At 39.6% G+C, this 27,005-nt stretch overlaps 1 protein-coding gene across 1 annotated transcript in view; it reads right to left on the bottom strand.

Annotated features, from left to right (window-relative positions):
• Positions 1-23,579, bottom strand: part of LOC138741927 (claspin) — a 45,450-nt gene extending 21,871 nt beyond the window's left edge. Inside the window, exons 1-9 of the mRNA XM_069896144.1 lie at positions 23,432-23,579; positions 20,002-20,113; positions 12,862-13,310; positions 12,559-12,723; positions 11,524-11,598; positions 7,982-8,066; positions 6,034-6,142; positions 4,173-4,786; positions 3,172-3,363 (exon numbers count right to left, since the gene is read on the bottom strand). Of these exons, the coding sequence (XP_069752245.1) occupies positions 3,172-3,363; positions 4,173-4,786; positions 6,034-6,142; positions 7,982-8,066; positions 11,524-11,598; positions 12,559-12,723; positions 12,862-13,310; positions 20,002-20,113; positions 23,432-23,446 (1,816 nt within the window). The 5' untranslated portion in view covers positions 23,447-23,579. The remainder of the gene's footprint in view (positions 1-3,171; positions 3,364-4,172; positions 4,787-6,033; positions 6,143-7,981; positions 8,067-11,523; positions 11,599-12,558; positions 12,724-12,861; positions 13,311-20,001; positions 20,114-23,431) is intronic.
• Between the last annotated feature and the right edge of the window lie 3,426 nt (positions 23,580-27,005).

Below are 27,005 nucleotides of genomic sequence, written 5' to 3'. Positions count from 1 at the left end.
GTAAAAGAAAACATCAACAGATGTAAAAAACTACATTTTCCGAAATTGTTTACAAGAAGCCAGGACTCAGCGTAGAATGGATCCAGAGGAGGACGTGCAGAATTCGGCATTGAAGCTCCGTTTTAAGCCGGTGAGGCTCTTTGAAGGTCGCATTCAACAGCTTTCGGACCAAGGAGCTGGACGGGTGCCAGTATTTCACACAACGGCCACTGTGGGTGCTGTTGCTGAGGCTTTGACAGTTGAATCAGCTGGGGCGCCACCAGCTGGAGAGTTAAAGAGTTGTCATTCGACTGCTACAGTGGTGGCGCTGCAAAATGCATCTTCAATTACAACGGTTTTTCCAGACATCGATTCAGTGAAGATGATTAAAGAGATTTGGCTTAAAGATAACCCTGATCTTCAGTCTCCTGGCATTGCGACTTTGAGAGGGATTTTTATACGAAGTCAAACTGCTAGAAAAGATACTAAATTAAGGGAAGGGACAGAAGATCCCGTGGTCTCCAAGGAACAGCAAGACCCCATTATGCCTGAATCTACTTCTGTTGAAATGTCTGTTAAGGATCTTGAAGATAAGATATATTCTGTATCGAGTCACTTCGCTAATTTTGTGAACCTGTTTATTTCCAAGATTAATGCGATGGCGGAAGTCATTAATGGAGCTTTTAAGCTTGAAACCATTGAAAGATTTGAAATGTGTGATCAAGGTTTAGTCGATGCACAGGATCAACTGCAAGATGAAAATAGAATAATTGAAACATTGCAGATCCAAAATAAAAATTTAGCAAAAAAGGTTGATTATTTGGAGAATCAATCTAGACGGAACAACGTGAAAATTGTTGGTTTGCCAGAAGGCATAGAAGGACCAGATCCAAGAAAATTTTTTACTGAATGGATTCCACGAGTGTTAGGACAGGATAAATTCCCTGAAGGTTTAATACTGGAACGTGCTTATAGAGTTTTAAGAAGAAAATTTTTTTCAGGACAGAATCCAAGATCTGTTTTGATCCGTTGTTTAAACTATTGTGACAGAGAGACAATTTTACGTACAGTTACTAGAAATGCCCAGCAAAATAGATCTCCTTTGATGGTTCAGAATAATCCTGTTTTCTTCTATCAAGATTTGAGTCAAGAAATTATGTTTCAACGACGCAAATTTAATTCTGTAAAAGAACGGTTGTGGAAAAAAAGACATAAGGCAACATTCAGGCATTCTACGGTACTGAAGATTTTTTAGGATGGAAATTAGCCAAAGTTCTTTGACAATCCTAAAGAGGTTATGGACTTTGCTCAGTCTCTACCAATCATGCAGTTTCAGGAACGATGTAGTCCTTCAAGGTCTCCAAAGAGAGTAGAGATGTAAGGTGGGATCCAGATTTTTAAAAGAAATGGAAGCAATGGTGACCGAAGTGGTAATGTTGATTTTAAAAAATAAATCTTTTATCTTTTTTTTGAGAAGAGTTTAAATAATGATGATAGTTTAATGAAATGGGAGTTGGGAGAGGGAACTGGGTGGGCACTAGTTTCCAGAAGTCATCAGCTACCTGTGAGTTATCTCACACCCAATATTTTGGGGGAGTTACCGCTTTGTGTGGTTTAAACAGGAGGAGGTAGTTGTGACCTCCGACCTGATTTTTTTCTTTTTAATTTTTGGGTTAAGAAGTGAAGGTTTTTTTTAAATTATTATTTTAAAATAAATATATATATATTTTTTAACTCTTTTTGTTTTCTGATTGGAATTAGGAGGTTTTTTTCTCTCCTTTTTTTTCTCTTTTTTTGGGGGGGGTGGTTTTTTCTCTTTCTTTTTTAAGAGGATGATGTCACAGAAGATAATAAGTCAAAAATTGAGGATGTTGAATTAGATGAAGAGGAAGATGAGGGGAAAGGTGATAAGAAGAAGAAGAAAATTAAGTACAAATACATTGAGGGAGAAGAGTTTAATAAAATTAAGTTAATTTCGATAGAGAATTTTGAAGATGTTATAAATGAAGAATATGGAGAATTTTATAAGAGTTTGAACTTTTTTTTCTTTTTTATATAAGGGGAGGGGAAGGGAATAAAAAGTTTATCTGATTGTTTTTCTAAGGGATGTTTTTGTTCTCTCGATGAATTATAAAGGAAACGGTATTAATGGAAATTCTGTATTTACGTATTATTAATTATGATTTTTTGTATAACAGATATGTGGTTGATATATGATTTTAATATTTGAATTTAGTTTTAAAGTGGATTTCATTTGTTAAATACATGAATTATGTTTGATTTAAATATATGTTTAAGGGTATTATTTTAGTATTGATATTTTTTTGTTGTTAGTAATTTTTTTGTTAAGTTTTATCCTTTTTTTGTAAGCGGGTTTTTTTCTATTTTATTTACAACATTGTTAATTAATTCTTCACTCTTTATTTTGGGGGGAGGGTTGGATTAATTTTAAATTAGATGATTAATGTTGTGTTATAATTATGGGGGGGGTTAATTTGTGTAGTTTAATGATGTAGTATTCTAATTTTTATCATCTTATTTTTTATTATTTCTTTAAACGTAATTTTTATTTTATTCATGTCATAAAATTTTAAATAAAGTTTAAAAAATATATATATATTCTGATTGCATTTACATTTACAGATTTACCTGGGGAAAAAAGAACAAAGCCAAAATATTGGCAATGAAAGAGGAGTACAATATATTGTTTCATGCACAATGAAACCAACTTTGAAATGTTATCAGCTTTATGAGATTGGCAATATGTTTTGCTTTCGACCTTCATTTATTCTACTTCATTCACTTTCCATTTCTCAAACTACTTCATAACACAGTAAACAGATTTGACAAGGTGATTGATTGTTTTCAACTCCTTTCCATTTTCTAAACAAATAGATTTGAAAATTGGTTGAAAAGTGTGATCAACATAAATTTAGAATAAATCTACAATAACAAACAAGCAAATATGGTTTAGTGGGAACAGATTGCACGTGAATGTCAGAACTAAAGGCAAATCCCATACTGTAAATAGTGCCAAAGCAGTCACTGAACCCCATTCATTTTAAAAGCTGTACTGAATATATGCATAGACCTTTGGCCAGAGAAGGGATTGATTATGGTGCAGGATCTACATTCAACCTTAAGCTGAAAACTAAAGATCAATTTGATCAACAATCTGTATTTATTACTTGCCTGGTTTTGTTGGCACATATTCTTCCATTTCGTTCTTGCCCAAGATCACAGTTACAGAATCTGCTTTGAGCTCCTCCTTCCCCTCAGCAGTGGTAGTTTTACGAATAATGTTAAGTTCAACATGGTGCTCTTGACTCTGCTTAACAGATTTGATGCCATGCTTGAGGAAACGCTCCTTTAATGCTTGAAGCTCTGAGTACAAAACAAATTCATGAAAATGCTTGTCAAAGATTGTGTGATGAATAGAAAGAAATCTCTATTGAATTCAATTCTGTTCAATTGAAATTTACTTGATTCATTAAAAAGTACAATTACACCCATAACATGCATGGAAACATACAAACTTTAATGAAATTGAAAGCTTCCTCAAAAATACAACCAAGCCAGAGTTCAGTTTACTCCAAAAAGAGGTGGAGTTTATTTATCTCTCAAATGCAATACCTAAAAGGACCATGGAAACATTAAATAACTGGGAATTAGATAACTAAATGAAGAACGAGTATCTAAAGTAAGGGGCTCATTAAATTGGTATGGATTTTTTTTTCAAAGGCTTGCACAGTATCATTCTTTGATATTCACAATTATTGTAATCATAGAATTGGCAAGCTGAATAATTTGACTGAACTTCAGGATCAAACAATGCCAAAAAACTTTCTAAAAATTCAATGATTCTGTCTTAAATAAAAATCATGATACATGTTCTAATATAGTTTGCCTACTGGATCCACCCTCCAACAATGAAGTTAAATAATGCTTAAGGGTGACCAGAGGTGCACTTTTATGAAATATCTTCTTTCTGAAGGTAAATAAACGGTCACCTTTCACTATTTGGCCCTACAGAAATTCATCTGAAGTGGCACTTTGTACCTTATCATTTTTTTAGATGCTCCAACCTGATGTGGCATTGTGATAAATTCAGCAGACCAGAAGTTAATTTCTCATAAATGACCCTCAAGAAAAATGTCACTTAATTTCTAAATACAACGGATGAAAAAGATAACCTTTGTTTACTTTTGGCTCCTCCAGGTTAACAAATGCACCATCATTAGCACAAAGGCGAGGTTTGAATGTTAGATCCACTCCCAGCACCCGTAATTTTTCCAATTTTGATTTTCTTTGCTTGTTCATTGAAGCAGCCTCCAACTGCTGCTTCTCTTCTTGTGCAACTCTCGAGACATCACTGGAGAGCCCAACCACACTCTCAAGAACTATTTTATCTGTGTGAGAATCCTTGGGCATAATTGTAAGATTTTCACTTGACCCAGTTTCCTCAATTGGCTTCAAAGAGAAAGAATGATGGTCAGATTCTGTGTGATGCTCGAGATTCAGGTAATCTTTTGTTCTGCTTTCCATGTCAGTGGAAATATTCAAATGTTTAACCATTTCTTGTTGTCGTTCTTCATTCTTTTCAATGTGAATTTCACTCCCGGAGCAGTCAGGGTAAATATTTTCTTTATTATGCAAATTGTTTAAAAGGGATTCTTCCATTTCCGGAATCAGTGCTGAAGCAGAGATTTTGCTTGCCCCATCATCTTGAGGGATGTCTTTTAACGATTCAACATCTGTTGTGTAATCAGAGGTTTCCAGCTGTAAGCAAGGTTGATACTTAGCTGATCTGAAAGAAAATTGTGCATTGTTCAGCCACAAATCCAGGAATAATCTTTAACCACAAATGATATAATCAAAATGCTCAAAGTACTTATTTCAGATCAAAGACCTTTAATCAAAACTGAGGAAAGGAAGAAATCAAGCCCATTTCAAATTGCAGGCAAGGTGAAGGGGTGAAGAAAACAAATGGAAAACTGACAAGAAAATCTGAACAAGCAAGAGAAATGTCAGCTTTGAGCAGGTGTAAAAAAAAAGATACAGATAAAACTAGAGATTGGCAAGCTGTTATTTTTATCCCTTTTCAGTCCACCACCCTCATATTTTTCCTCCAGATCTGGAGCCACTGCAATTAGCTTTTCGTCACAATCACTCCACAGCTCCGCTCTGGATCACCTCGAAAACAGAAATTCATACATACGGCTGCTCTTCATCGTCAACAGCTTGGCCTTCAATACCATTATTTCCTCAATGCTGGTCAAGAAGCTACAAACTCTGTCAATGTATCCTTGATTTTCTCAGAAGGTCACAGTCAGTACAAACTGGAAACAATGTCTGCTCACTGACTATCAATACAGGTGCACCCCAAGGATCTGTGGTTAGACCTCCACTCATTATTCACCCATGACTGTGTGGCCAGGCACGATTCCAATGCCATCTACAAGTTTGCCGATGACACCACAATTGGTGGCAGAATCACAAACGGCAATGAGGACGTGTACAGGAGGGTGATGGATCAGCTCGTTGAATGGTGTAATGACAACAACCTTGCGCTCAACATCAGCAAAACCAAAGAGATGATTGTGACCTTCAGGTGGAAGTCAGGGGAACACGACCCAGTCCTCATCAAGAGTCTCACTCTGCTTTACAACATCAGTTCTGATGAAAGGGCATTGGCTTGAAAAGGTAATTTTATTCCTTTACACAAACGCTGCTTGATCCAAAATATCAACGTTTCCTTCCCTGCCACCCCCAAACACAATGTTCCTTTTTTTTGCCCCAGATTCCAACACCTGGCAACTAGCTGAATCACTGTCTAAAAGAAGCCAATGTTAAAAAAAAAGTTGCAGCACGGAATGCAGCGATTCTCTCCATTGCAACCATGAGGTTTTCTGGAGTAGTAAGTACAAAATAAACTAAATTATTGCATTCACACTACGAGGAATAGAAAGTGTTTCATAATCAAGAAATGCACCATGCAGTAGGCAATGCTTTGGACATACAAGTTATTGCTTCTCCATAACAATACACACTTACTTGAGCAATGACATGACACTTCCCTGGCAGACTGGGCGATGGCGCTTCTTGAAGAAATCATGAATGGTTTTTGGTTCTGGCAGGTGATAGGGCAAAGATAAATTTGCCTCTGAGAAAACAAGATAACTGTATTAGTAATATTTTGTTGTTCTCAACTTTGTCGTCAAGCACAGGCTTTCCAAGCTACAAGCTAGAACTAGTCAAGGACAATAGCAGAGTCTTTCCTCTCCACACTTCTTCCCAAAAACGACCCCCCCCACCCCCAAAAGAACCTGAATGATCAATTGCGATGGTTGACAATATTGATGATATTCTCATCGATTGCTTTTTTTCCTTTAGTTACAGCATTGATCACACAATAAAATGATGCTATACCCTTGTCCCTTTACTCCGTCCTGACCCACCTGGAGAACGATGCCTCATACACCAGGCTGATGTTCACTGACTTCAGCTCGATGTTTAATACAATCATTCCCCAGAGGCTGGTAGAGACTCTATCCTCACTGAAATTTAACACCCCTCTCTGTGACTGGATTCTGGACTTCCTAATGGAAAGACCACAATTTGTCCAGGTTGGTAGAAGAACATTGAGCACTGTCACACCTCAAGGCTGTGTGTTCAGTCTGCTCCTGTTCATGTTACTGACCCATGAGATCCAGCTCCAATAGTGTAATCAAATTTGCAGATAACACAACAATAGTTGACCTAATCAGCAGATAAGAGGTGGAAAATCTTATGATATGGTACAAGAGTAACAACCTAAGTCTCAATGTAAACAAGATAAAGGAGATGATCATGGACTTCAGGAGGACAAGGAACAACAATCCTGCACTACACATCAGCAACTCTGTAGTGGAGAGCACCAAGTTCCTTGGAGTTCACTTAACTAATGACCTGTCATGGAGACACATCTCCTCACTTGTCAGGAATGTGCCACAGTGACTGCATTTCCTGAGAAGGCTGAAGTGGGCAAGGCCATCATGTTAACCTTCTACAGGGGCTCTATCGAGAGCGCCCTGGCCAGCTGCATCACAGTTTGGTATTGTTGCTGCAGAAAAATGGATTAGAGGTCAATCCACAGGACTACAAGAATGGCAGAGAGGAGCACAGGAATTTCCCTCCCCTCAATCGACACGATTGACTGGGGTCATTGTCCGAAGAGGGCATGCAAAATTGTTGAGGACCCCTTCCACCCTGTACACAGCATCTTTCAGCTGCTCGCATAAGAGAAAGAGATCCAGGAGGATCAGAGCCAGCACCATCAGGCTGAGGAACCGTTTCTTCCCATGGGCAGTGAGAATGCTGAACGACCAAAGGAGCTGCTTACACTAACCATCTGAGACTCTCGCATTCATACACAATATTTATTAATTTGTATATGCATGTGTACTATTTGTTTGTAAACTCATTATGTCTTGTTGTGCATCTGCGTGTTTTGCGCCAAGGACTGGAAAACTTGTTTCGTCAGGTTGTACATGTGCAATCGGGTGACAATAAACTTGGCTTGATAATCAAGGAATGAATTTTACCAACCAGTTTTTTTTAATATAAATCACGCAATTACAACACTTCTCGGATTATAAATTAGTGTATCAGGTACAAAAAAAACCTCAAAAAGCAAATGTAATGGGAAAAAAAATATTGCCAAATATCCTTAAACAATCCTAATACCAGAGGGAGAGTGAGAATGAGAAAATTCCAAACAGGCTTTCTCTAAGAGAGAGAGAGAGAGAGAGAGAGAGAGAGAGAACTGATTTCTGCAGAATTATTTAAAAACCCCATTTTGAAGACGGGTTGTGAGTTCTGAATTCAGCCTGTTCAAAATCCTTGTGGTCCATACAAGAGGAAATAGCTCCAGAAGATTTTGGAAAATTCAATGAAACACATCTCTGAAAAAATACCAAAAAACTAGAAGAAATACAAATGCCTGTAAATTCTTCAAGATCACCTCGCAACAATCGTTGAGTTTCACTGTGAATCTGACGCATTGCCTCCTTACTCATTTTGGCTGCCTTCCTCTCTGTACGTACCTTCTGAAGAAGAGAAACAATAATGATAGAGGGACTCAAAATAATCATCTGAATCAAAATAAACCAAAAGATTATTTTTTCAAGGAATCAATGCCAGATGCATCTTGCATTGGATATATCTAATTATCCCTTAATCTTGTCCTCAATAATCCTTATATCTGTGTTCATCTTATAAATTTTAGATGAGGTTATAACTTCATTTTGAACAAAGCAGAAAATACATTGCCTAAAGTAAAAACACTACAGATAAGCTTCCATTACAAAAATATTCTTCAAACATTATCTATTACACAGTCATTAACGTAAACTGAGCACAATCTGCAGATTAGCTGGCAGCTGAATTTGTCAAGACCATTTGATAATAATTATGTTCCAAATGTTTACATTAACGCTTGTGATTTTTCCACAGAGGTAAAGATGTGAATTTTGAATATCTCAAAGAGGAGGTGGTCCTAAGTAATTCAAGACCAGGAAATGCATCTGGCCATCACTCAGATTTGCCTATTCTTTCTGTATTATACAAGAACATGTCAAGATGCCATGCAAAATGTTTCTGTTATGTATTCAAAACAAAATACTCATCCCATGGTAGATGATGGCCAAGATTTAATACCCTTAGTCAGCTAAGTGTTAATGTATATCCTGTGCTTCCTTCCCAACTCAAAATACTTAATTTTACCAACAACAGACACTGCTATAACACCTATTGCTAATTAAATAAGTAACTGTTCATTGAAATCATAACTTATGGTGTTTGTTTAACATAAAGAAACATTTTAGGACTGGTGACAAAAAGATTGATAGAAACAAAAAGTCATCAAACACAAGGTTATGATAAATTGAAGCTGGATTGAAAAATACCATTTTGGAGCAGAATAGTTTATTCTTTTACTACCCATTGACAAGCAAGCAAATAATCACACATGCATAGTTGGTAAACCAAATCCACGCTTCTACCAATCTCTGAAAAAATATTGACATATGTCTGCATGTAAGAACTCAAACAATAAAGAGCAAAGGTCTAAATTGAGTCAAAAAGCTAATTGGAGGATACAAAGTCTGCAGAGAGATATAGACAATGAGTGGTGGAAAGATCTAGCAGATGAGGACTGTGATGGATTATATATTTTATTTAATGCCTAGATATGTTTTTGGAAAAGTTAGATTGGGGTTTTAGTGTAGGTCCCAAACAAACAATTCACAAAACAGATCTCATGTAAAATGCAAGAGCTCTGTTCAAACTACACACTCCAGGCCCAGTGCCTTTGAAAAAACAACGAAAACTGCTTTGCTGAAGGAATTCACGAGTAGGTGTTAAATGAACATGGTATGGAATAATGGATTATTGTTTTGAAAGCAAAAGATGAATAGCGCTGCAATCTGTCTGGTTGCAGTTTGCTGTTCCAAGATCATGTGGTTTTGAAAGGGGAGGGAGAGTGAGAATGAGAAAATTCCAAACAGGCTTTCTCTAAGAGAGAGAGAGAGAGAGAGAGAACTGATTTCTGCAGAATTATTTAAAAACCCCATTTTGAAGACGGGTTGTGAGTTCTGAATTCAGCCTGTTCAAAATCCTTGTGGTCCATACAAGAGGAAATAGCTGGCTAGAGTGTTTCACCTGAAATAAGGGAAACAAAAAGGAATTCTGTGGTGACCTGCAGAAGAAAAGATTATCATTTGGAAAACCCTGATGGGACAAGTTTCTTCGGCAAGAAACTGAAGTGGCTGATTGGAGGGAATCAGTTTGTGTATCCAAATCTCTCTGAAACCAACGAGAACCTTCCTGAGCGGTAACCAATTACTTTTAAACACCAAAACTTGGTGAAAATTAATAAATGTTAAATTCTGAGCATAGTATAAGAACTGCCTGATACCGGTGAACTTGAAGGAGTGAGAAGTGAGATTGGACTATGAATTAAAGAACTTTTCTGAACTTACACACATTACATACATGTGCACTTAGAATTAGCAGGGGGTTGTTAGGTTAAGCTAAGTGTAATAAGTTAAAGTTTGATCTTTTTAGTGTTTAAAGAGAATTAAAAACTACTTTTGTCTAAGTAACCATTTGTCTTGGTGAATTTCTATTGCTGCTGGGTTTTGTGGTCCTCTGGGTTCATAACAGTAGAACATTGGTAAATGTGAGGTTATCCACTTTGGAAAGAAAAATCATGAGCTTTGACTTATTTAAATATGATGAAATATTGCAAAGTTAAAATTTGATCTTTTTTTATATTTAAAGAAAATTAAAAATTATTTTTGTTTAAGTAACCATTTGTCTTGGTGAATTTCCATTGCTCAGGAGTTTGCAGAGGTTAAGTATGATATTTGAAACCCCAGCAAATTTCTACAGAGATGTGGTGGAAAGTGTGATGACCGGCTGCATCACAGTCTGCTATCGGGACACCAATACCCCTGAGCATAAAGCCTTGCAAAAGGTAGTGGACACAGCCCAGGACATCACAAGAAAAACCCTCCCCACCATCAAGAGCATCTCCAGAGAACACTGCCATTGGGAGAGCAGCAGTAATCATCAAAGATCCACACCAGCCAGCACATGCTCGGTTCTCACTGCTGCCATCAGGAAAGAGGTATAGCTGCCACATGACTCGTACCTCCAAGTTCAGGAACAGCTGCTACCCCTCCACCATCGGACTCCTCAACAATAAACTCCACCAGGGACTCATTTAAGGATTCTTACTTTTGCACTTTATGTTTTACCCCATCGATTGCATGGTTGTTTTACATTTATATATTTGTTTACATGTGTTCGTTGTGCATTTTTGTTGCACTACCAATAAAAATTCTGCCTCACCCGCAGGAAAAAGAATCTCAGGGCTTTATGTGATGTTCTATACACACGCACACACACACACATATACACACACACACATATATATATATAAAATGCACACACTGTCAATAAATCTTAATTCTGAGGAGATTTTATTTTATATTGACCACTGATATACCATACAACTCTGATTATCCGAACTGGTTGGGACCAGTCCGATTTCGGATAAACTTTTTTTTTGGAGAACTGGTCATTTTTAAAAAACAGCCCAGTAGCAACAGCAAATCATTTGTAACAGTATTTAAATAACAACAAACAACAAGGTATGGCTTTTTAAGCATTAAAATAATGTTTAATTCTCCCCCCCACCCCAAAAAAAATGCTGGCCACCACCAATCACTGACACTTCCCCACCAAGGTCCTGCTCCCGCCGGGAGCCCGAGATCCGCTGGTGCTGCCAGCACCAGACCCAGAGGTCCTAGTCTGTTCGGCTCCAAAATATTTTTGGATAAATGAGGATTTTTGATCTGTTTCGGATGTCCTAATTTATCTGAAAAATTTTAAAAACGGAGTTGACCTGTAATTTTAGATAAGTTTTTTTCTGAAATTGCAGATGGGATGCAAGAGAACATGTTAACCAATGACATAATTAAGGTTCATATGTGCGCTCACCTTTTTTCCATCTTTTTGTACTTGCTCCTCACGCTCCTCATCATGGAGATTATCAGAAGGACCACATTTCCAGCTCTAGAATTGAAACAACAAACTAAGAAATACATTCCATGATTAAATGTGTGATCAAATTGTGGTCCATCTGTACTGAAGAAATCCTCATTAAAATGGAATATAAGTGCTCTCGACAAACTTGACTAAATAACTCAATTTGAGAGGTGGCAGGGAACAGAAAATCTGAATCCATGTGGAGTCCTTATTCATCTTAATTTTAGAAGAATACTTTCATACATAAGTTCTGACCAAGGCAAATTAGAAGTTATTGAAGTGCGAACAGATATAATTTAATTTCAGTTCAAACTTAACCAAATTTCTATCAGCAGAACTACAGATGGCCGAAATTTCTCAGTGTTCAGACTACTGAAATTAATGGTCAGGTCGTGTGCCAGGTCAGAAATACAGATCCATGCTCACATCTGTTTCAAGATGAATTGGAAAGCCATGGTATTCCTTTCTCAAAATTGTTTGAGTTTAATAATGATTTTAATTTAACTTCAGATGTTTAGCTACCTTTCATTTTACAAATATATTATCAAATTATTTATTAAGGTCAATGTCAAAGATAAATGATTTTACCTTCTTAATTAACATGAAAACTGCTACCTCCAGTGCCCCTTTAACTAGTGATTACCAGAGCAATTTGGGTGGATGGGGGGGAAAAACACATCTCTAGTTTCTTCAGCACTTTTGTTCATTGCGCTCAATACTTTTGACGTTTCTACTTACCATCTTGAACTTAGGCCATCTCATGTAATTATCAACCTGCTGAATAAATCTTTCCTTACCTACCTCTGTTCTACAGAAAATAATACCAAATTTATCTGTCGGATTTCATAACTAACATTGTTGAGACCTAGAATAACGTGTTAAAAATAAAACAAGACAGTTTAAAGATGGTGCTATTCTTCAACTACAGTTAACATGGTGATACTAAATTTGCAAATGAGCATCTTTTTTTTTAAAAAAAACACTTACTTTGGGTTGGTTCACTTTCTTTTTCACTGCTGCTCGTATGGCATCTAACGAAAACTCTTCATTTTTATTGACTTCATACTCATCATCCATTTCGGTCTCAAATAGATCACTGTTGTTCAGCAGACAGCCACTCTCATCTGCTGTCTTCAACTCTGTCGACACTTCCTTGAGTTAAAATAGATCAGAGAATCTAATATGATTAATCTAATTAATCACTTCAACAAGATAAAAACCTTCTTTAAAAAATAATCTATATACAACTTTTAAATGCCTTTCATCAATATTGAAAATTGATTTTTATACCTGTTTTTTTTGTTTCTTTTGCAGCTTCTCAACTACCTCCAATTGTTTCTGCTTTTTGTCTCGTGATCTCGAAGATTTGATCCTTTGATTTGCTTGTCCTTCATAATGCACTGAACTTTTACTAATCTGAACTTCTGAAGAACCATCAAAACTACAACTTCTATGCGGCATGTCTTTCCCGGATAATTCCTCATCTTCATCTCTTATAGAACTGGATTTTATTATTCTTGGTTGGCATTGACTGTCAACATCGGAGTCACTCTCATCACTGTTCATTATCATCCTCCTGCTTTTAACTGTACAATTACGAATCAAGTTTTTAACCTCATTATCAGTCGCAATATTCAACTTGGAGTTACCAACTTCTTCGCTGTTGCTCAAATCCTCATCACTATCTTGTCGAGGTTTCCGCTTCATTTTTTTGCAGGTAAGTACTTCCTCATCCGAATCTGGAACAATACGAAATTAGTAAAATGAGAGAAGTTCAATAAATCTTTTAGCAGCATTAGTTTTGTTACATTCTCTATCAATTTGTTAGTCAACTTTGTCATCAACCTTTCATTCAATTTAAACACTAATATCAATACTTTATATTTGTTTTTCGTATCTTTGCTTTTATTATTAAAAGGGTTAAAAAGATAGAAAAGCAGTAACTGAAACTAAAATGTGTTAATTTTGCTGTGTTAATTTTGCTGTGCTAATTTTGCTGTGCTAATTTTGCTGTGCTAATTTTGCTCTGTTAATTTTGCTGTGTTAATTACTGTGTTAAAATGTATTGATTGCTGTGTTAATTTAATAATTCACTTTGAATATTAACATTCCTTAAAAGAGCCAATTGATCACAATAGAAACAAAAATTGCAAAACTGAGATTACAAATTTATTGCCAGCTTCCAATCTCAGTTGCTTGCCAGTAAGAAGTGTGACATATTTGCAGTTACAACTTTTACTCCTAATAGGAATTTCAAACTTTTGAACAAATTAGTTGATGAACCTTATACCATGATCTGTAAAAAAGCTGATTACCAGGTGAATTGGAGATCTGGTGAAAATACCCGACAACTGTGGCAGGGCCTAAATACCATAACCGGTTACAAACCAAACCAGGTGAAGTAGCAGATGGCAAAACTTCAATAAAGTAAACCACAAAGCTAGCGCAGTTTTGATGCACTCTCTGAGAGAACAAAATGTCAGAAACCACACTAGTGTTTTTTTCTTTTTTTTTTAGGGTCAGTATTCTTCCTTTGATTCGATCATTAGTTTTATTACATTTTTCAAATCTAAGACATAATATTGATTAATCTGTTTCAGGGAGCTTGTGCTGTTGTATATTCCAAATGAGTGGACCAAACAAGCAAAGGTTCTTGAATATTCAGTGGAATTCTTGAAGTTTGGGTTTATACCTGCCTATTATGCCAACAGACTTTGACAAATCAATCAATGAAAGCAGGCCGTCTTGAAGTTCATTTGAGAGTAAAACATCCTAATCATGTCAATTCAAAATTGGAATATTTTAAATCACCGAAAGAGAAGTTGGAAACTAGATCAAAAATCACTTCATTATTCTCTGCGCACACTACAGCCCTGAATCCGTACCCTTGAAGCTCGCTATGAAATTTCTCTGCTGATAGCAAAACATGGGAAGACCATACGACTGGGGAGGAACTGATTAAACCCGAAATATCATTGTTTCTCAAAACAGTTCTGCAAAAGGATGACAAAGATGCCCGAGCAATGCCAGTGAGTAATAGTACTGTCTGCGACAGAAGCGATTACATGGGGCAAGATGTTGAAAAACAGCTTATTGAAAAGTTGAAATCACGAAAGTTCTCAATACAACTGGATGAATCTACCATACGGGACAGTGAAGCTCTGTTATTGGCATACGTGAGATACATTGATCAGGAAGAGTTTCAAGAAGAGATGTTGTCTTGTGGATCATTAGAAACAACCACGACTGCAGTTGAATCTACAGCAAGCTCAAAAATTATTTGGATGAAAAAGGAAACATTGTATTTTATGCTGTAGATGGTACACCTGCTATGATGAGTAAAAAAAACCAGAATGTTTAAAATTAATGAAGGATGAAAATCCAAACATGTTGGTTGTGCATTGTTTTATCCACCGAGAAAACTTAGGTTGCCAAGGTTTCCCTTGTTCTACACGAGATACTGCATTCTGTGATCAAGTGTATCACTGCCATCAAAGCTAATGTCAAATGTGAATGTCTGTTTAAGCAGTTTTGTGTTGATAAAAATGCAGAACATGAGTTTATTGCTTCACACTGAAGTAAGGTGGTTGTCAAAGGGAAATTGCTTCAAAAGGTTTATAGAACTGTTTGATCTCCTCAATGAGTTTTTGCTAACCTGAAATGAAGTTCTTGCTAACAACAGATGGCAAAGCCAATGGATTTCCCCTCATGATTAACTCAGCCATTGCTCGTGGACTTATCTGAAGTTCCAGTGCAATACTAAGAGGAGCTATCTGAGTTTCAACAGGATGAATTTGTGAAAACTTTGTTCAAAGTGAAAGGAACCATGATTTGGCTATCTAACGAGATCAAAAAGAAATAACCAAACTCGACTACTTTAGTGAGAGAACTATTGATACATTTTCCATCATCTTATTCAGTAGAATGTGGCTTCAGTGCAGTTATTGATCTGCTACAAGCTCAGAGAAATCAACTGGAAATTACAAAATATGGAGATTTAAGGTTGAAACTAACAAAATTAGTCCCTCAAATAACAAAAATCTGCAGCCAGCATCAGGCGGAAAGTTCCCACTGAAGTGACGACAATTGTTGAACGTGTGTTTGAGATGGTTGACATATTGAAGTGGTAATTGAATATGAAATATGTTCCAATGTATTCCTAACCTTAATTGCATTGAAATACACTTGCAGCAAATGATTTAATTAAAACCTCTTTTGAATATATAACCTTTTCCTGCTAATAATGGGGCATGTTTTTTTTAAAAATTAAAGTGGAGCCTAAGGAAAAAAATGTTGAACCTCTGTTTTAAGTAATTCTTTATTTGTTAAAGCCTTTTTGATTGATAAAATAGGTCAGAGTTTGACTTTACCTAGTGAGAGTGAACTGGAATTATTGATTCAGTGTCAATAAGTTTATCTCTGTGATGTATAATTTACTTTAAAAGGCAGCCCCTAAAATAGGGTGCATAAGATTAAGGTGGGAAGTTGATTTAAATATTCAGATAGATGAGAATGAATGCAAAGAAAATATGACTCAAGTTATTAATGTCAGATATAGGTTTCAATATTATTTTTGCATGTCATATTTAACAACTCAAAAATTAAAAGAATCGAACCCTATATTGTCAGATACCTGCTTTAGATGTGGAAGTCAGATCATTTCTGCATTCTACTTGAAGTGTACTAAAGTTAAACATTTCTGGTTGGAATTTGGAAATTCTTTGAAACAAATACTAGGGGTTAAATTCCCACAGGATCCGATGTTATTTTTGTTGGTACCAGAGAACTACAGGACTGCATTCTTAGGCCCCTGCTCTACTCACTTTACACGACTGACTGTGTGGTTCAGTATGACAATACTGACGACGCCGCAGTAGTGGGCTGTATAAAAGGAAGGCAATGAGTCAGCTCACAGGAGGGAACTTGAAAACTTGGCCGAATGGTACAACAATGCATTCAATGTCACCAAAATGAAGGAGCTGATTGGTGACTTAAGGAAGGGAAAGCCAGAGGTAGACAATCCAGTGATCATTGGGAACATCTCAGAGGTGGAGAGGGTAAACAAAGTTAAGTTCTTGGGAGTCACTATCTCGGAGGATCTTTCCTGGGCCTAAAACACTAATGGTATCGTCAGTGCCTCAGAACCTTGTGGAAGTTTGGTATGACATTTCTTCAAGTGCGGTGGAAAGTGTACTGACTGGCTGCATCACGGTCTGGTATGGGGACACCAATAACCATGAGCAGAAAGCCCTCCAAAAAGTCGCAGACACAGCCCAAGACATCAAAGCAAAACCCTTCCCACTATCAAGAACATCAAAAGGGAACGCTGACATCGGATAGCAGCAGCAATCGTCAAGGATCCTCACCATCCAGCACATCCTTTGTTCTCGATGCCGCCATCAGGAAAGAGGTACAGGTGCCACAAAGCTCAGGAACAGCTGCTATCCTTCCACCACAACTCCACTACAAACTCATTTAAGGACTCTTGTGTACTTTATTAATTTAAAAAAAATCTCTGTATTGCAGCCTGTTTACATTCATTATCTGGTTACAGTTCTTTATTCACATGTATTCATTGTGTTAACTTTATTGCACTACCAACAAGTAGTAATTCTGCCTTGCCCGGAGGAAAAATAATCTCAGGGTTTTATATCATGGACTGTATGCACTCTGACAATAAATCTTAAATCTGTTAAACCTTGTGCAAAAGCCAGACAGCCTCCACCAGTTCTATTAAAAAGCAACAAATTATAGAAAAAGAGAATTAAAAACTTGAATTTAAATAGCACTTCATAACATAAAAATCTTCTACAACACTTCACAACCAACTGAGCAGCTTCAAAGATAGTTTGGTTATGCCAGTAATGTGGGTGGCAATTTGAGCACATTAAAGAGCAATGTGAACACACAAACTAATTAATGTTGCTTATTGAAAGTTGTATTAAATCCATTGTGTCTACCCTTCAATGAAAGTAATGCATTCCAAGCCTTAACTTGTACGAACAAATTCTCGATTAATTTTAATTATTTTACAGTTGTTTCCTTCAAGCATCAGAGCTTCTCATATAAATTAAATGTAATTTTTTTTTGATGCACAGCGTGGTACGGGCCTTTTTGGCCCACGAACCCATGCCGTCTAATTACACCCAATTAACCTACAACCCTGTATGTTTTGAAGGGTGGGTGGAAACCAAAACACCCAGAGGAAACCCATACAGACATGGGAGAACATACAAATTCCTGAGACTGTGCCAGATTCAAACCCCTTATACATTACTTCAGACTTCTGCTGTCTATTTGTACAGATCATCTGCATATTCACTCTAAAGCCTTCATCCATACTGACAGTCACACTCATATTTTTGAATCTTTTACAAATTCCTTATGTCTTCTAAACCCAAATCTTAGACACCAATTATCCCAGAAAGCAGGTTTCTGAGTAAAGAGTTCTGTGAAACCCATTTATTTCCCAATCACAAAACCTCCTGTCAACCACTACTCTTTGTTCCTAATACCAAGACAATTCTGGAGACTACTTATTCAGATCTATTCTTATTTAGATTTCAAATTATTTTAATTTTTGACCCAGCTACACAAGACACAATAAAGTCCCCGAAGAATACACCAAATGCATTGCCCTCGCTCATTGTTGCCACCTTAAAAAAATTCAATGAAAGAAAATTACATCAGACACATTTCCAATTCCATACTGGTAATTTGACTAATTCTGATGACTCCATGCCTTCCTCAATGAAGGTTTATCTTGACCCTTAGAAAAGATTACAATAATTTTCCCATTACCAATATTAAACTGACTTGTAATTACTTGGTTTATCCCTTCCTCTCTCCTTGAGCAACAGTACATCATGAATGTTCCTCCAAACATTGACAAAGCAATTAGCCAAGCACATGGGATTGAGGGCTTCAAAAACAGATCACAGAATACAAAAGGAGGCTGTTTACAATAGCTGAAAAATCACAACTGGAAACTTTCATCAAATTCTGGTCACTGCAATTTAAGATTCAAGATTCAATTTATTATCACAGTAATAAAACAGTGTCACGTCACATGAAATTTCTTTCTGCCTGCTGCAAGGTAGACAGATTCGCCACTGGCAGGAATTGCCTCAGTGCCTCTTAAAGTCAGACTTAGTTATTGAGAGAGATGCAAATTTGCCTCCAGCACTTTCGCAACCACAGAGTTCAGTCCAAATTATTGGCAACGCGAACTCCAGATTAGAACCATGGTCATGGACCCTCCTGCACCCTCGGCACCTCCTTGCATCCCGGTTCAGATACCTGGTATCCCCTCCAACCAGTTCGAGCCGGTCTCCAGCAGTCCGCTGCCCAGTCGGAGTCTCCCAACAGCCCACAGCTTCTTCGCCTCGTGTCACCAGTAGCCTGCCACGTACATTGGTCCCTCAGCTGCAGAGCCCACTCACTAGATCACCACCTTGGTCACCATCCCCGCGAGTCATCTCTTCTGTTTCTCCCTCTCAGACGGTGCGTGATTTTCCTGTCCTCTGGTATCCTGCTCCAGTCATCCGCTTCCCCAGAATCTGCAGTGCCTAGTGGACGTTGCTGATTAATAGGGGCCGCCATCTTGGATGCAGACCTGCAGTCACAGCATTTCAACTAAAACCACTGTCAGCTCCCTCAACGGGCCATCCAAAGCAGACAACTGCCAAAGGCAGTCGACTAGGTGGCTGGACCCTGCGGAAGAGCTGCTACTCCTCTCTCTCACTCTCTGTGGGTCTGCACCTGCAGTAGCTCTGCCGCTACCATGGCTCTGGCAGCGCCATCATCTTCATTTAGGAAGGACATGATGGTGCAAGAGAAACTACAGGAAAAAATTATCACACTGGTTCTAGGAAAAATGAATTTTGGTTTGAAGGATAAGCTGGAGTTGATTCTTCCTGAAGCAAAATGCACTGAAGTAATTTGATAAAGTGCATACAATTATGACAGCCTTCTGAAACATGTTAAAGAGAAGTCAATCCCACTTCTGATTGCAGAGGTGACAGGAAAAGTCCATCAGGACTACAAATGGTAATGAGATAACCACGAGATGAAAAATAGCTTGCAGGGCTACATGGAAAGAGTAGGACTACGGGGCTGACTAAGTTAGCCTACAAAGAGCCAAATGAACCAAATGGCTACCTCCTGTACAGCAGCCATTCAAATCTATAGATAATGGATAACATCTTCTTTTAAAAGAAAAATCAATATTAGATTTGATCAATGGTTCTCAACCATTTTCTTTCCACTCACATACCACTTCAAGTAATCCCTCACTAACCACAGCAAAGATGGCATCCTGTGCCATCAGGATTACCTAAGGTGCTACAAGAGTAGAAAAAAGGCTGAGAACTATAGGATTAGATAAAAATACTGATACTTAACTCATATTGTAGAAAAACAACCACAAACCTTCATTAAAGTGACTCAATTCTTTGTTGCAATGCAGGGAGTCCATTCCACAACTTTCTTTGCCACTGCCAAAATCACTGTCATTTGATTTCTCCTCATCTCCAAGATTCAGCTGGAATGAAATACAAATTCAGGACAGTTATTCATGCATTAATCACGTGAAAAACAGCACCTGATTTGTGAAATTGTGTGGGATTTATAATGATTAAAAAGCAAAAAATGGCGATGCTGCCAGAGCTGCTGGAAAGGCAGTGCAGCCGCTGGCGCAGACCTGCAGGGAGCGATACAGCACTCCCACGAGGTCCAACCACCCAGTCAAATGCCATCAGCCCCGCACAGGCTTCGAACAACATGGTTTTATTTAAAATCCTGCGACCACAGGATCAGCAACAGCCATGAGGGATTGCAGACTCCAGGGAGGAGAGGACTGCCCCAGAGCACCAGAAAATGGAGAAACCACCCCCCATCTGAGAAGGAGAAGCAGAGATGACCCACAGTCTGGTGACTGCAGCAGCGGACCAGTGAGGAGGCTCTGTGGCTGAAGGACCCACGCATGCTGGTGACTCGAGGCGAGGAACCTAAGGAGGCTGGGGGTTGCTGGAGACTGCTGTCAGGAGATTCGCGCTGGGTTGTGGACTTGCCGGAGACTGGCTCGAAACTGGCTGAAGGGATACCAGGTATCAGAACTGGGATGCAAGGGGGGTGTCGAAGGCACTGAAGGGTTCCTGACTCTGTTGGAGGTTTGGATCTGGAGGTCAGGTTGCTAATGGTTTGGACTGGACTGGATGGTAGCAGAGGCACTGGAGGCAAATCTATGGACACCGTGATTCCGGGGGGGGGGGGGGGGGGAGAGACTCTCCTTTGCTTCTCTTTTTCTGACTGTAAGAAGAGCTTCAGACAATTTCTGCCAATGGTGAATCTGTCTGCCTTATGGCAGACATAAGTAATTTGATATTTGACACTGCTTTATTATAATGACAATAAATTGAATCTTGAATAACAGTATTCCACTAAAGTTGCAAACATACCATCAAAATATTTTTTGTACTCATTCACAAGATGTGGACATCATTGGTAGTTACAATGCATTTTCACTCCATGCCCAATTGCCTCGAAAACAGTCTGGCTTTCCAGATGTTACAGAGCTTTTTGCTGCTTTGTGAGTGAATTGCACATTCTAATCAGGATTGTCATATTTCCTTCATGGAAAAATGAGTGTCATCAGAAGTATCACCATTAATCCTAGGTGCTTTTATTCCAAATTTAAATGAACACAGCTTTTGACATACAAATCCAGGAAATTTGACCACCATGTATGGGGTTGTACCTCGCTTAAAGTTAATTATTAAACTGTAAAAGTTTTAATATTTTAACTGGAGATGGAATTGCTTTGAGGTTTGTTGTGCACAATGATTACTTGAAGTTTTGCAAAATTTTACTAGAAAGCTGAATGTCAAAGAAAATGATTTAAAAAGCCAACAGAACTTATCACATCCACTAGATGTTGACTTTACAAGGACAGATTTCATTTCCCCAACTGCAAGTAAAATACATCAGTCTAAATTAAAAATTAATAAAGTCGCTGAAAATCAAAAACAGAGCAAATCATGAACTCTCAACCAATCATGGAATAGCTGCAGAAAGAGCCACAGTTATGTTTTCAGCCAAATACTACAAGGCAGGGTACTTGGTTCAGTGGGACTTGGTTATATTCAGTGGGACTAAGAGGGTGGGGATTTGTTCTGGCATGGACTAGTAGGGCCAAACTGGCCTGTTCTGTGCTGTATATGGTTATAAATCTGGGATATCACAAACCTGACTATGGATATTACACAAATTATTTTTGTTCGATGAGATACAATAAGGACAAAATTAAAAACATTGAGCTTTCTTGACATTTCAATGGTTAAAAATCATTTGAATCTCTGTGCAATCACAAGGATTGACTAGATTAGAAGTAGCAACAATGAGAGAGAAATCCTCGTATTGATTTGGAGATCAGGTGGAGACGTAACTGGTTTAAATATGATTCCTCCTCGATTCCACACCCATAGAACCGTATACAGCACAGAACAGGCCAGTATAGCCCTACTAGTCCATGCTGGAACAAATCCCCACCCTCCTCGTCCCACTGACCAGCACCTGGTCCACACCCGCTCGCGGTTTAGAGAAGAATGACCCCCCCCACTCCGCATGAAGTGATTGCTACCACGTTGCACGTACAATTCTAAACCTCGGGTACCCGTTATATACCGCCCCCCAAATCATTGCTCAAGATGTAATTTATGACCTCTCCAGCACTTGGGACCACGCCAGTTGTTTGCAATGTGCTGATATAAATAAGCAAAACTAAAAGGGTGAAGTAATCATCTGTTGAACAAGCAACGTGGGTTGGAACATGCAATAGGAACAGGAGAAGGCCAAAAATGGCCCATCGAGCCTGCTCCGCCATTCAATACGATCATGGCTGATCTAATTTATGACCTAACTCCACCTACCTGCCTTCTCCCCATATCCCCTAATTCCTCTTATCATGTAGAAATTGATCTAACCGAATTTTAAATATGTTTAATGAGGCAGCCTCAACCACTTCCCTGGTTAGAGAATTCCAAACATTCACTACTCTCTGGGAAAAACTATTTTTCCTCATCTCTGTCCTAAATCTACTCCCTCGAATCTTGAGACTGTGTCCTCTTGTTTTAGTTCCCCCGGCCAACACAAAATCCTACATCTATCCTATCCATACCCTTCATAATCCTATATGTTTCTATAAGATCTCCTGTCATTCTTCTGAACTCGAGCGAATACAATCCTCGACGATTTAATCTTTCATCACAAGTCAACCCCTTCATCCCCGGATCAATGGACCGTCTCCAAAGCCAGTGTATCCTTCCTCAAATCCTTTCTTGCCACTGACTTAAAGGTCTCCCGAGTCCCATTTTATCTTGGGACCTTTGAAGACGAAGCACTTGACTTGAGGACCTTTGAAAATTAAATGTTCTCAACATCTCGTCACCGGGGGTTAGACAAAAAAAAGGCGTCTGCGGCGCTCTATTGTTCACAAAAACCCGCCCAATCCCGCCACGGATAATCGAATCTGCCGCCAATTTTTTTTAAAAACTCGGATTTAGCATTAATCCTACAAAGCTTTGCCATACGGGAAAGCAGCCAATCTGTATGTAGTCACTGGGTTTAAAATAGGACTGCAGCCCATCTCAACGCAGTGGAAACCCCCGCCGGTCCAGGGCAGGTCTGTGCAGGGTCGCAGTTCACTTCAAAAAAGTTTCCGCTAAAGTCGAAAAAGTTTCCGCTAAAGTCGAAAAAGTTTCCGTCTAAAGTCAGGGAGCGGAGAACAGGACCTGGCCCGGCGGCGGGAGGCCGGGAGCGGGCCCACTCGCTGCCGCCCGGCTCCATCTGGCTGCCCGCTCACCTCCACCGCGGACATTTCGGGCGAAGTCCCTCGAGCCGCGCCTCAGGTCCGAAGCCTCGTCCCGGGTCCAACAGCGGGAAAAAACAAGAGAGGCCGGCGACCCAGTCGGCGATTCAAATCGACTTCCCGCGTAGCCCGAGGGCGCAGGCGCCTGGGACAGGCCCCGCCCCCTCCCTCCGCCGCTTTTTGATTGGCCCGCTCGGACAAGGGCCCCACCCTCTCCCCTGCCATAAACGGCATCCGAGCGCCCGCCTCCTCCTCCCGGGAAAAGGATGAAACCCAGCAATTTATTGGCATGAACAAGTCACCAAGTTCATTGTTTTGTGGCCAACCTTTCGATCAACCACCTTACAGTGCAGAGGGGAAGCTGTCCTTGACAGGCCCCTCTACCTTTAGAGGGGAGCATGACCTGGGCTGAGTGGTCCTAGAGCAGGGGTCTCAAGCTTGCGGCCCGCGGGCCAACTGCGGCCCTCGGGACCATAGTTTGTGGCCCCGCCTTAATATGAAAGTTTAATGTTAGTGCGGCCCGCGAGTTTGATACGATTGGCACTTCTCAGTGTTGTGTGCGGAGCTGAACGAACCTACCAATCACGGTGGGGTATATTGCTCTCGGGGGGGGGGCGGGACATCGGCTGGGCTTATTGCGAATATAAGCAGATTTGAGTGCATTTTCTATTTGTCATTATATGTACGCGGTACATGCGCAATTTCCCGCTTCACGCGCTTCGGCGCATGAACCTCAATAAGTCCAAGTCCAGACTTACCGACGAGCATCTTCAAACCCTACTGAGGGTCTCAACTGCCTCCTCCCTTAAGCCAAACGTGGCTCGGCTATGCGAGAGGAAGCGCTGCCAGATCTCTAGCAGTAAGAAGTAGGCAGAAGAAGACATGTTCATAACAGTTTATGTTCAATGTTCCATTCATGTTCAGAAAGTTAAAGGTTAAAGAACTGTTAATACAGACATTTGAATCTGAATCATAATAATTACATTTCTCCAGTCAGCAACTATATGTGGTTTCTTCAGACTTCTCTATCTGCTGTATTTTTATTATTTTCATTTTATTTATTTATTACTGATTGATTTAATTTTTTTTCCTATGAATTGTTAATTTATTTATTTTTTCATCTTATTTTGTTTTAAAAAATAAAAATAAAGACATTTGATAACATTGGAATGTATTTGTAAGAGCTTTTCTTGTGGAAAATCTGATGCAGCCCAGCCTCACCCAGACTCTACCTCCAGCGGCCCCCGGGTAAATTGAGTTTGAGACCCCTGTCCTAGAGGATAGAGGCTGCTTTGTTAAAACATCACTTCTTATAAATGTCCTCCATGGAGTGAATGCTGTTGCCAGTGAAGTTGCAGGCCGAGTCAACAACCCCCTGGGGGTTTTTTTTTCCTGTCCTGAATGTTGGCATGCCACAGTGAAGCAACCAGACAGAACACTCTCCATAGTGCACCTGCAGAAGTTTGAGTCTTTGCTGACATATCTGAATCTCCTCAAAATATCACAGCCAGAGAGCCCTCTTCATTGGCATGGAGGCTCCAGGACAATCAGGAATTTGAAATTCTTGAATCCACTACCAACCCCTTGATAAGGACTGGTTCATATTCTCCTGATTTCCCTTTCCTGTAGTCCACAATCAATTCCTTAGTTTTGCTAACATTGAGTGCAATGTTGTAGTTGTGTCACTACTCAACTAGCTGATCCATCTCGCTCCTGTATGCTTCCTCGATGCTGTCTGTGAATCTGCTGACAAGTGATGAGTTATCCAGCAAATTTGTAGATACCATTTAAATTGTACCTTCCCACAGTCATGGGTGTAGAGTAGAGCAGTTGGCCAAGACTACCACCTTGAGATGCCCATGTGGATTGTCAGTCAGGAGATATTGTTTCCAATTCATACTGACTGTGAAGAGAAAGTCAAGAATCCAGCTGCAGTGGGGGATGCAGACACCCAGGGACCAGCACTGAGGGAATAATGGTGTTCAATTCTGAGCTGTAGTCGATGAAGAGCAGCCGTATGTACGAGTTACAGTTTTCCACTTAATCCGGAGCTGAGTAACCCAGTAATGCCAAAGAATAAAGTTATGCAAACTCTTTCCAGGAACTCACCTGTTTGTATCAATAGAGTGCCAACTATAATTTGAATCCTAAACAAAAGTGAACCTCTTGGGGTTAAACGAGAAAATTTGCAGATGCTGGAGTTGAGTGCAATACACAGAAGTCAAGCAGCATCCATGGGAAGTGAAAGGTACCCAACCTTTTGGGCCTGAGCCTATCCTTCTTGACAAACGGGGTCAAGCCCGAAACACTGGATGCTGCATAACCTGCTGTTTCTTCAGCATTTTTGTGAACCTCTTGGGTGTCTTCAGGTGCCACAGTCATTAAGGATGCAGACTTCTGGCAAGGGGCGAAAGCAGCAGATGCTGGAATCTTGAAAATTGCTGGAAGACCACAGCAGGCCAGACTACATCCAAGGGAACGATCAGGCAATGTTTTAGCTAAAGAGTACATACCCGAAAAGTGCAGACCATTTCCACTCATGGATGCTTTCGGGCCTGCTGAGTCTCTCCAGCAATTTAGCTTCTGCTCCAATTGTCCTTCACTTGACAAAATGCCCGATCATGACCAGCGTCATTTTGTCAATACACAGAAATGCTGTAAGAACTCAGCTGGTCTCAAAACATCCAAAGGAGATAGATATATTACTGACATTTCAGGCCTGAACCCTTCTTTGAGGTGTGTGATAATACACAAGCATCTGAATTAAAGGCTTGGCAAAAGAACAGGGAAGAATCTGGGGATTGGTGGGGGGAGGGGGGGTGGTGGTGTGAAGAGTACGAAGACAGAAGGTGTTAAATGGATATGAGGAAAGATGAGAATCGATTTTGGCCCTGCGAAAGGAGACAAAAGGAAAAGGGAGAAACAGAGCTACGGGAAAGGAGACAGAGGGAGATTGGGAGAAAGAGGAAAATTGGGGGTGGGGTTTAAACAGAAACCAGGTAAGTCAATTGGAGGTTGTCCAGATGGAAGATTAGGTACTGTTTCTCCAATCTGCAGGTGGTCTCAGTCTGGCAGTGCCTGAGACCATGGACGAACATGTCAGCAAGGTAATGGGGCGGGGAATTGAAAAGGATGGCCACTGCAAGATCCACGCAATTGCATGGACAGAAAGGAAGTGTTCAGTGAAGCAAAAATCCCAGTGTGTCCACTCTCTCTGATGTAAAGACCACCACTGGATGCAATAAATTATCCCTGCAGATTCACACTTATTTCTTCACTTGGTAGAACTGTTTGTGTCCCCAAATGGTAATGAGGGAGGTGCAGCACTAGAGGGGTAGGTGCCAAGGGAGCTAAAGAAGGGGATGGAGGAGTGGACAATGGTGTCTCAGAAGGAGCGGACCCTACAGAGGGGAAATGTGTCTGGTGGTGGGATCATGTAGTAGGTGGCAGAAATGGTGAAGAAGAATATGTTGGATGTGCAGGCTGGTAGGTGAAAAAAAGGGGAATCCTGTCCTCATTACGCGTTGGTGGGGGGGGGGGGGGGTGGTGGAGGGGTCCAGGGCAGATG

Source organism: Narcine bancroftii, chromosome 8 (assembly GCF_036971445.1).
Source record: "Narcine bancroftii isolate sNarBan1 chromosome 8, sNarBan1.hap1, whole genome shotgun sequence".
Classification (NCBI taxonomy): Eukaryota; Metazoa; Chordata; class Chondrichthyes; order Torpediniformes; family Narcinidae; genus Narcine; species Narcine bancroftii.
Note: the sequence above shows the minus strand (reverse complement) of the source record. Positions and strands in the feature narration are given on the sequence as shown.